General features: G+C 39.9%; 1 protein-coding gene across 1 annotated transcript; it reads right to left on the minus strand.

The window, feature by feature from the left end:
• Window positions 1–4026: 4026 nt before the first annotated feature.
• Window positions 4027–4470, minus strand: LOC147902991 (TIR domain-containing protein-like). The gene has a single exon (XM_087373982.1). It carries the CDS (start codon window positions 4468–4470, stop codon window positions 4027–4029), a length of 444 nt encoding a protein of 147 aa, XP_087230108.1.
• Between the last annotated feature and the right edge of the window lie 7059 nt (window positions 4471–11529).

Below are 11529 nucleotides of genomic sequence, written 5' to 3' on the forward strand. Positions count from 1 at the left end.
TTAGCTTCGTGCTATATGTATATACAAGCACTTTTTGAGCTTTCAATTTTATTGCGTTTTGGAGTTGTAATATTTTATTTGGAATTGTAATTAAAATGCTGTGGATATGGGACTCTTGTAACTATATAGCATACACAACATACACAATATTCTGTAAATTTTTTTTTTTTTTTTTTAAAGGCGTGTCTATCAGTGCGTTTAAAAACGCGTTTATATGCACGTCTGTCTGTTCGAATTGCGTTTATACGTGCGTCTATCAATGCGTTTATAGGCGCGTCTATTTACGCGTGTCTGAGCGCGTCTATACGCGCGTAAGTCTGTTATATAGACGCGCAATTAGACGCGGGTCTCCTGACGCGCAAATAGACGCGCCCGTAAGTTTTTTGTTTAGTTCATAAAACGCGTCTGTGCGCGCGTCTATGGGTGCTTTGTCTTGTTGTGCTTTCTTTGGATTAATAGCATGGACAAGAATCCAACAACAGGTAGTGAGAAGACAACAGTTTAATCTTGTGCCAAAGAGGCAAGTTAGAAGGAGAATTTTACCACCACTAATTAATCCAGTAATGGCTCAACCACCTAATCCAGCAAACCTCAAAGTTAAATTTGCACATTTTGAGGGAAAATCCAAGAAGGAGGACCCTGATGCCCATGTAGCTCAGTTTGAGACAAAATGGGGTGCAAGTGGATTTAATGGGGTGTATGGAGATGATGTGAAAATGCAACAGTTTGTTGCCACATTGGAGGCCAAAGCTATGAATTGGTTTAGGCAGTATGGTATTGCTCACTTCAATACTACTCAGGCATTGCAGGAGGCATTTCTAGGGAGATTTAGAAAAGAAAAGACTCCCACAGATATCAGAACCAAGCTGCAAGGATTGAAATAGAAAAAATTGCTTGTTGAGGATTTTGCTCAGAAGTTTTTAGATCTGAATGGACGACTGGCTGCAAATGAGAGGCCCACCAATGAGACATTGGGGGAGTGGTTCTGTAAAGGACTCAGAAAATCTCTCAGGACATCAGTTGCAAGCCAAGATATTCCTGCAGGTGTAGGAGGATTCAATGCATTGGTGGGTGCTGCCAGAAGAGCAGAAAAGAGAATGGGGAAATTCAAAGGGTCACCCTCTAAGAAGAAGAGCAAACACAAAAGTAAGAAGGACAAGAAGCATAGCAAGAAATCAGATTCTGATAGTGATTCAGATGAAGATTCTGATGATGAGTCAGACTCAGATGCAGACTCTGACTCAGGCAATGAGAATTCAGATTCAGATTCTGAGGAGGAAGAAGATTCAGATTCTGATGATGAGGACAGAAAAAAGAGAAAGAAGAAAGGTAAGGGAAAAAGCAAGGAAAAGTCCAGAAAACACACGAAGTCCAAGAAGAAGACTTCAGAGGATCTGGGCAAGATGATTGCTGATACCCTAAAAACCATGGGCATTTCATCAACCCAAGAAAGAAGTAGAAGATATTGTAATGCTTGTAACATGACTAATCATGATGACAGTACCTGCTGGTACAGATATAAAAACAAAACAGAAGTAGTGCAACCACCAACTTCTGCAAATATTGTGCAAGCTGAGAGCAGTAGGGGACCAAGGGGACCACCAAAAAGATTCCAGCAAAGGAATTAGGGACCACCTGGCCCACAGGCTTGTGCATCATCATCATCAACACAGAATAGCTGCACTTATTGTGGAGGAGATCACAGACAGGGTCCTGATTGCCCACTTTGGTGCAAGCACAGAGAGGAAAGGGGAATACCAATTATAAGGTATGATAATCAAAGGCAAGCAACTGGCAAACAGCCAATTCAGTCAAAGAGAATGCCACAGGTTAATGTAGTCATTGTGGATCAAATGGAACAGAAAACCATTATGGAGGAGATGAAAGTGGACCAGTCTGATTCAAAGGTGTTGCATGTGGAGTGTGACTGCTCTAAATGCATTCAAGTAGAGGAAGTCCCTGAAGATCCACTTGAAGTTTTGGCTATCACAAGATCTGGAAAGCAGTTCAGAAGTGATTTAGATGTTTCAGAATTACCTTTAGAGGATCCCAGAGTTTGGGAGGCACAACAGCAGTGTCGAAAGAAAGTGCTCAAACAAGTTCACAAGCTGAGGAACAAAGTATTAGAGCTTCAGGAAGAATCACATCAGAAGAAAATGGAAGAGCAGATGGCTGACAAACATGTACAGGATCAAATCCAACAAAGTAAAGATATTTCTTGGATGATGGAGCATACAACAGTCACATTAGATCAGTTGCTCAGTTTGGTCCCTGAATTCAGAAAGAATGTTCTGACAAAGTTTTTGGGGTCAGATCTGAATACAGAGGGGAAGCCAGATGATGTTAATGTTGTCAAAGTAGAACCAGAAGATGTGGACTATCTAGTTCCCAAGATAGAATTGCAATTCAGCAAGAAACAATTCAGGGAGTTCTGTTGGATGGAGGTTCAGGTGTGAACATATTACCAGAATTCCTGTATAGGAAGCTGAAACTACCCAGATTGGAGGAGGTGCCATTCCAAGTAAAGATGGCTGATCAGAGGAGGATACAGCCATTGGGCATACTCAGAAGACAGGAAATAGTGGTGGTAGGTTTGTCTTACCTAGTGAATTTAGTGGTGCTTCAGATGGAGGAAAATCACAGTCCATACCCTTTACTGTTAGGAAGACCATGGTTTAATCAGGCCAAGCTTAAAATGGATTGGGGAAAGAGTAGAGTTACACTCAGAAAAGGCAAAAAGAAAATCAGACTGAATATGGTTCCAACTACAATCTTACCAATTCATGCAAGGGCATTGCATGCTCAGGCAATTAGCATGGCAAATGAAATAGAGGAGGATGAAGAGGAAGCATTCCTCAGGGCCAATGAGTCAGTTATTCCAGTCTTTGACATAGATGTGGTAAGAATTGTGGAACAATACAAAGTGGAGAAAGATCAGAAGAAATCTGAACTAAAGGATCATTCAGAGAGCATGGAACAACCAGATTTGGAAGGAGTAGACCAATCAGATACAGATACTCTGAGTTCAGAACAGATGCAAAAAATGCATGTGCAACAAATTATACAAGCAGAGAAAGTGTTTGAGGAGCAAATGTCCAAATTAGCAAGGGTCAGACAAGATGAATTGCAGGATCTGAACTTGGGTTTAGAGGAAGAGCCTAGAATGGTCAAAATTAGTGTCCATGTGGAGGGTCAGTTCAGAGAACAACTAACTGAACTTCTCAAGGAATTCAAAGATATATTTGCATGGAAGTATACAGACATGAAGGGGGTAGATCCACAATTCTGTATGCATAGAATAAATCTGAAGAAAGATGCAGTTCCTGTAGTATCTTAGAGATACAGGATGAATCCAAATTATGCAAAACAGGTCAAGGAGGAGCTTGATAAGTTGCTCAGAGTTGGATTTATTTATCCCTTGGAAGCAGTGACATGGCTATCTCCTATAGTCATAGTTCCTAAGAAAAATGGCAGGTTGAGAATCTGTGTGGATTACAGAAAATTGAATGCAGCAACACAAACAGATCCTTTTCCATTGCCTTTTCAGGACACATTGTTGGATGCAGTTGCTGGTCATCAAATGTATAGTTTCCTTGATGGATTCAGTGGATACAATCAGAATATCCATAAGATTCAATCTCACGATAGTCACCATAAGATTGAATAAAGGTTGTGCAACCTTAAAATATGATACCTTAATAAATGTAAAAGCATTAAACATTAATAGATATTAATTAATTCAAAGGTTTGGCTCTCGCAAAAGTTTTCTCAAAAAAGAAAAGCTCTCAGGATAGAGTATCATAGAGATGGATCAGTACTATCAAAGAGGGAGAGAGTATTAAGGAGGCAGAGAGGGAGCACATTTGATGAGAAGATCAAGCCCATACTTAAGAAGGTCAGGTCCATACTTAAGAAATAGAGGAGCTCCGTGCTGTGCATCAGTAACAACATCTCAGCGGGGTTTGCAAGCTGCTGTAGGGCATTTTCCCACCATCTGATCATCTCTTCGTCATACTTGCCTTCTTGTCAATGGGCTTTGATAGCCTCTGCAAACGGCCCATCCTTCTTCCTCAGCTCTTCTGGCATCACGTCATAAAAGACTGGAATCACCTTAGACGTCTGGGTGGTGTTACTCTCCATCATTTGCACAAGCTCATCCAGACACCACCGAGACTCTGCGTAAATTCTAGTAAAGATAGGCACACCTATGATTGCTCTCCTAGCAGCGTCCAGCATATAAGGGCGAACGTCATCTCCTTTCGGGAGCTCCTTCATGTCCAAAAATGCTTTGATTCCCAATAACTCCAGAAAATGGTACAGGTGATTAGCAAATTTACGCTTCATCTCTAGACCACGATGACTGATAAACACCTGATGCGTGCCAATAGACGGATCTAGAGTCGCCCTCCTTTGAATGGCCTTGCCACACTCGGGCACATCAGCGTCCCTTTTTCTCTTTGAGTTGTGCATGGCTACAAGTCACAACTCCTGCTACTCTTCCTTGGACAATGGAGAGGTACCCAAGCCAAATAACTTACTTTGGTTTAGAGAATCGAATACATATGGGAGGAAAAGCAGGCTTCGATTGCTTGAGTCTGCTTAAAATCGATGACAGAAAGATCCAAGATCGGTGACAAGAGCAATGACAGCCGATGCATCACACAACAAAAGAACCATTAACTAGTTCCACAAAGAGAAGGTAATGAGAAAATCCATAGGACCTTGCTCTACTCTGCTTTCATATTTATATTACCTGCAGGTTTGAACTTGGACAGAAGTTTCACCGAGCAGTGTTGCGGCTAACAGTTGGAACCAATTGGAGAACCCATAGGTCGAGAAGTGCTGTAGCTAACGGGGCGTGTTGACTTCCTGTTGCTGCGAAGTAGTCTCTGTGTTAATGAACATGTAGGCCTGCAACTACTGAAATGGAGGATTGAGAACAATGTGAAGCCAAACAATGCTGATAATTAGATTGGGGAGCAGTCAAACTTCAAATAAACAGCCAAGATGGGTATTGAGCGACCTCGGTATTGGAAATACCTAGCTTTCGTCCATTAAGTTAAGGCGCAGAACAAAATCTTGGAGAACGAGGCAATGGAGATAGTTGCAGGTGGAGGCGTACAGCTTTTTTGAGGAGCAAGCCTACACCAGACGATGAAGCGTACTCTCTAGAGGGAGGAGTGTTGAATTAGCAAGAGGGGATCATGGAGGATGGGGAAGAAGGAGATGGCGAGGAAGATGGAAGATGATTAGGAGGGGATTTCAAAAGCGGAGGCCCATTAAAGGGCCATTAAATTTTGGCAGCAAGATTTAGCAAGATTTAGATAAGATTGCATGAGCTATCACCTTCATAGCTTGTAGAGAGCTTGTAACTGTGTTATTCATATATCATTTGATTCCATATTTCAAGAATATTCTCACAATATTGCACAACCTAGACATCATGGTTGGATTGATTTTGCGATTGCATCTTTGACAATTCTTCCCCTATGGTTGATAGTGAATGGGAGAGGACTTGTGAGAATGCTCTAAAACAAGATGGCCTCATGGTTGAATTTTATAAAGGATTTTGGCATGTCATTTAGGATGTTTTGGTTAGTATGCTTAATTTTATGTGTTACAATGGTGTTATATTAGAAGGCATGACTAATGATTTGAGTTAGTAGATAGAGCTGTGATGCCCATCAGGGAGGCACCAAGGCTCCAATTGAGGTAACAATGAGCCTTACAACAGTGGCTACCTCTCTAGCCAAGAGCAGATCAAGTTTCCTCTCATTGCTCTATGCCAGCGAGGACGAGGCACACTACAAAAGAGGAGGAAAGGGAGGAGTAGGGTAGGGTGAGACAAAGGTCTCTTGAAGAGCAATGGATGCTAGGGCCTAGCCAAAGAAATGAAACTTCGTGACCGATGATGCCAAATAGATTCTAAACACAAGAGTCGCATTGTCATTAGTGTAGAGACAATAGAGGAAAGAGGATGGAGATGTAGGCATTTAGCAAATATAGATTCCACCCCATAAGATCCATAGCTTGTAATGGGTGGAATCCATAGTTTCCACGCACACTAAATATTTGTGAGAATTATTTTTTCCTTTCATAGGCATATAACCATGGTGGATGCCCCTTAGCCTCCTTTGCCCCACTCTCTCCTAGTCTCGGGGGGGTCACTATGTATAAACCCTCTATATCACGTGCGTTCAAGGCCTATATTTAAAATCCCTTATCTGTAGATTTTTTCATTAATAAAATGTACCCCTTTTCTATACAAATCTGTAAATTTTTTTGAAAACTATTTTAAATAGTCCCTTATGTATATTTATTTCTGTAAATTTTAGGAATAAAAAATATCCTTCTGTTGAACTCACGTGATAGGGTTACATATGATGAGTGACCCCCCCGAGCTCCTAGTCCTCCTAGCAACACCTTGTGCCTCCCCTTGCCTCGTGGAAATAGTAGCCCTCCTGGACAGCAGTCTGCATCCGGTCCACAATTCGCAGGTGCCTAGTTAGATCCTCTTAGTACCCTAGCAGCCCTAGAGACAGTACAGGATCATCTCCAACTTACCCCTCCGTGTAGCTATGACAACGTCCATCAACCCTCATTTGCTGTGGCCAAGGGCCTATAGGTAGTCCTCCATGAGCAGTCAACAAGAAGAAGTATGAGATCTTTTGAGATAAGAGATTGGACCACAACCATGTCTAGAATGGAGCTCGCAAACCTTATAAGAAACCTACCGCTCCCCCTAGTGTCTCTCTCTTGAAAAGTCAAAATCTAGGTGTGTTTTGGAAAAAAGCACATTATTATCTTTGAGCCTCTTGACATACCAAGGCTTGTAATGCTTAAAGCCCTTTTTCCCAATCCTTATGTTTAGGTTCTCAGCCACCATAAACCTTAGGTACAACTCTATCTGCTCATCCAACAAATTGTAAAGAGTACAATGAAAACGTATGCATTCAAGGTTATGCTATGTCTTCTCAAGCAACACATCATAAAGAGTACATTGAAAGCATATGCATTAAAAACACTTAGATAGTCTTTGCAATATTGGTATGGGGGTTACTAAACCAGCCTGATGGAGGTTGCAATGAGTTTGCTAGTTTACAACTAGCTTGGTGGTGTTTTGAAGCCAGCTTGATGGTGGTTTGCAACCAACTTGGTGGTTGCAACCAGCACAGTGACTACAACTGACATAGTGGATGCAACCAATGTGCTCGTTGTTGTTTCAACCATCGGGTTGGCCACTTGCAAAAGAATACTTTCTCGCTCTCTCTCTCTCTGTCTCTCAATTTCATAAGATCCAAATGAAATTTATTTGGCATCAGTGAACATGAGGTAAACAAGAAGAAGAAAGTTATAAAGATTATGTCAATTATTCAGTAGAGGCCATTGAGATACAGTACTGATAATGCTATGAGAGGAAAAAAGATAGTAGTAGTAGACACAACAAGCTTGGTGATTGTTACCTCAACCACCAAGCTAGTCACTTGCAAAATACTCTCTCTCTCTCTCTCTCTATTTATCTATGTGTGTGTGTGTGTGTGTCCTCTCTCTCTCTCTCTCTCTCTCTCTCTCTCTCTCTCTCTCTCTCTCTCTCTCTCTCTCTCTCTCTCGCTATCTCTCTATCTATCTATCTATCTATCTATCTATGTGTGTGTGTGTGTGTGTGTGTTTGCAACTTGGAGAGACATATATAGAGATAACCAAGAAATAATTGAAAGCAATCAATGCTTGTGTGTGTGTGTGTTCTCTCTCTCTCTCTCTCTCTCTCTCTCTCTCTCTCTCTCTCTCTCTCTCCCCTTGCCCCAATTTCATAAGATGCAAATGAAAATTAATCAACTCCTAGCTATGGTGAAAGGGAGGTGGCTCAATGGGTTTCCTTGTGCCCCCCCAACCCTGTGTACATTAGGTTAGCTACTTCTTGTTAAATTATGCTAGGTTTCATTATTAGTGTACATTGTGTTAATCGGATGTATGACTATAATATAACTGCATTTAGGACCTATGCTCCAATGCCATGCTAACAGCTATGTACAACCACATCCATGACAACTTGGGGAGATTTTAGCATTGTCCTTCTAATAACTAATCCACCACTAGATGCCGCAAACAACAAGATGCCATTTCTAGGCATTTTTAGGCATTGTGTAGCATATGTTGCAAACAACAAGATGACATTTCTAGGCATTGTATAGCGTATATAATACCTCGAGAAAAGATATGGTATAAAGAAGCTAGAAAGGGTCTTCTTTAATATTTGAAGATACCATACATAAGAGCCTTCTTTAGCTCTCAATGTAGTAGACACAAGGGCTTGTGTTCTCCTACTAACCTAGAAATAGTTTTATTCTTTCATTTACTTTGAATTCATCATGTTTACCATATTCTAGTTCAAACTGTCACTGGTAGTGATGCTCATGGTACTTGCTTATCTACAACTCTAGGCACAAGTGCATGAAAAACCCTCAAGCATAATGGGATTCTCACTCAATGACAAATTCTCATTTTGCTTTTGATCCCTTGTTGCTATATGGATACTATATTTTCCCAAGTGGGAGAATCCTTTTGAATAGAGCTATCTAAAAACAAATACCTTACTTCTTTACTCTCACAGGTTTTATCCAATGGATTTAATTATAGGAATGGCTCTCCACTATCTATCCTTTTTTAAATAATAGATCAATTGTTTGAGAGCTAGAAGGATCTTTACAAAGGCAGTGCTAAATAGACTGAGTAGAACTTAAGAAAATCAATTATAAGAGGCATCAACTTCAAAAATACTACTCCACCATTGATTCAATGCAATCCCTTTGTGGATAGAAAGAAAAAAAAAGAGAGTGACAAGATTTAAAAACTTCAAAAAATAAATTCAAGCATTCTAATCTCATCCTAATGAAAAGGCCAAAAAAGAGCAATAAAGAGAGAAAATTATAGCATCATAATCTCATCCTAATGCAAAGGCCAAAAAGAGCAATAAAGAGAGAAAATGTTTTTAGAATTCTCTAGAATTCAAGAAAGCATAGTATCCTAATCTCATCTTCATGCAAAGGCAAAAAAGAGCAATAAAGAGAGAAAAGATTTTTAGAATTCTCTAGAATTCAAGAAAATGCAAGAGGAGCGCTTACTCATTTCAAAAGGAAAATGCCAATACTAGCATTTCAAAATGTCCCATGACATAAGCCACTCTACGCAAATATCCATGTCACATGTTGCAAACTTCTAGATAATTTTTAATATAAAATGCCCTTCTGTATATTAACCTTTGGGTATTAAATTACTTCCTTATGTATATATAAATCTGTAAGTAATTGAATTAATAAAAACCCATCTGTTGAACTCACGTGATAGGGTTACATGTGACAAGTGACCCCCTCGAGGCAAATTTCTGAAAATAGAGATGTGGATATGGAGATGCCACTACCAATGCTGAATCCAATTGATCTAGATGGATCTAGCGAAGAAGATGAAGATCACAATATGAGCCAAGAGAAAGATGCGCATAATGACATCGTACGGGAGGAAGTCGATGGAGATCACGATATTGAGAAACAAGATGACGATCATCAAGAATCACCACACTTTATTGAAGAAGATGATCAAGTCTTAAGTGAACGTACAATGCTAGAGTACGATGATGATATAGGAGATCAACTTGGTATAGAGTTAGAGATAGACTTGTTTGGCACGTTAGACTTGGCTTAGGATGAAGCTGTTGATGTAAATGCATTTCATTGATTTTTTTCATCTCAAACTTGGACATGAATATATGAGCTTTAAAGGCTTGATGTACATGCTCTTGTACTTTTATTCTCTCAAAGGATCAAACATGTATGAAAAGGAAAAAAAAAATATCATTGGGAAAAACTATATTTTAAAGTCGGTATGGGAAAAAACACTCTTTGTAAAACGTCGCTATAGGAAACTGTCTTAGTGTCACTATATAGCGACCATTTACAAGTCTAATAAGTGTCACTATATAGCAATGCTCTTTAAATGTCCCTATATAGTGACACTTGCCTAAAGTCGCTATATAGTGACACTTAACGAATCCGGCTTTGGTTACCAATGATTAGCATCTCGCACATGCTAAACGTTGGTGCTTAAGCATTGGAATAGGGCCCGTGTGTAATAGTGATGCATCATAATTGCATTGTGGATGTCATCCCATTGTTCTAACATTTACCTGAGAACTATGTGTATGTAGCACAAGTTTTCATTTGGAAAATCCCGGAGTCCTATAAACTTTTAGTATGTGAATCCTTCAAAAATATGTACTAGATTATGAAAAACCAATAGACTAGATTATGTTTCCTTGTTAAAAATTTGCGAAAATGGCTTATTTCTTTTGAACACTCTTTCAAGACTTATATTCTCTACATCCTAATGCTTATAATCTCCTACATGAGGTTTTCTTAAGGTTTTTTAAATAATAAAAATTAAGGAAAATCTTTTATCAGTCTCACGCTATCTTCTATTATCATGGATAAGGGTTTCTTTAAAAATGGCCTATGTAAAATCTATTACGATTTGCAACTCCTCCCTACACGTACGTTGTCTTATATTGTCTTAAGTCGCTTTTAAAAAGTTTTGTATTTATCTATATTCTCTTCCATTGCATTAACAGTTACATTTTGTATGTATATATTATCTCAAACGTCCAAAGTTTCTACCCCCGTTGCCATGCCACGAGTCAACCAAATAGTCCCTGAGACAACAAAACTCGGCCGAAGCAAGTCCAGCACAATACTCGCAATGAGCACGACGGTGAGCAATGCATTTTCGCGAATTTCAGAAGCTTCCAAAAGACTGCATGTTTTATTTCACTATTCACATACGTTTACATACATCTTCACAGCACGCGTCAAACCATATTTCTGAGTAGGTGTTTTATTTCTATATTCACACAGAGCACAGGTCAAACCATTCTGGCTATATCATTTACTGGTGTATCAGTTGAACTGCGTCGGTGTCATCCCGCTATTGATCTCATGGCACGGACTGACCTGATCAAAGAATAGACGGATCATTTTCCGAGACATTTAACGGCAGAGTCATTACTTAAGCTGCAGGACTCAACGAATTCCCTTACCATCGCAAGTGAAGCCAGGGGGAAGGGAAGGATCTAAACCACATTCGGAAGGCAGAGTTAGAGCTTTAGTGAAATCCGTATCGCCAGGGTTTTCGTTCACCAGAACAATGAGACTCTCGCAGAGGCAATCTGCGCCATCTGCCAAGTTCTCTTGCAGTCCATCACAACATTGTGAACTGGGCGAAGTGTTATCATCAGGGCCAGCGGCGGCGGCGCAATTTTCAGGAACTCTATGATACTTGCTCCTGCAACGAGTATGATAATGCAATTTTCAGGAACTCTATGATAATGCACTACGACTGACTTAGTCCATGCACGAGTATGGAGCTTGTATGTCCAACATCTATTTAAAAAGGTGGCAAAACTCGTATGGACCTAGTTGAAATAGTACTAAGAAAGGCAACGTTTAATGCCCATTAAAAACTACATGTATAGTTTGTCAA

Source organism: Dipteris shenzhenensis, chromosome 4 (assembly GCF_047967505.1).
Source record: "Dipteris shenzhenensis isolate YYH24624 ecotype China chromosome 4, Dip_SZ_1.0, whole genome shotgun sequence".
Lineage (NCBI taxonomy): Eukaryota > Viridiplantae > Streptophyta > Polypodiopsida > Gleicheniales > Dipteridaceae > Dipteris > Dipteris shenzhenensis.

Excerpts from the sequence above, each read along its gene's own strand:
- LOC147902991 (XM_087373982.1), bottom strand. The coding sequence starts at position 4,470 with ATGCACAACTCAAAGAGAAAAAGGGACGCTGATGTGCCCGAGTGTGGC.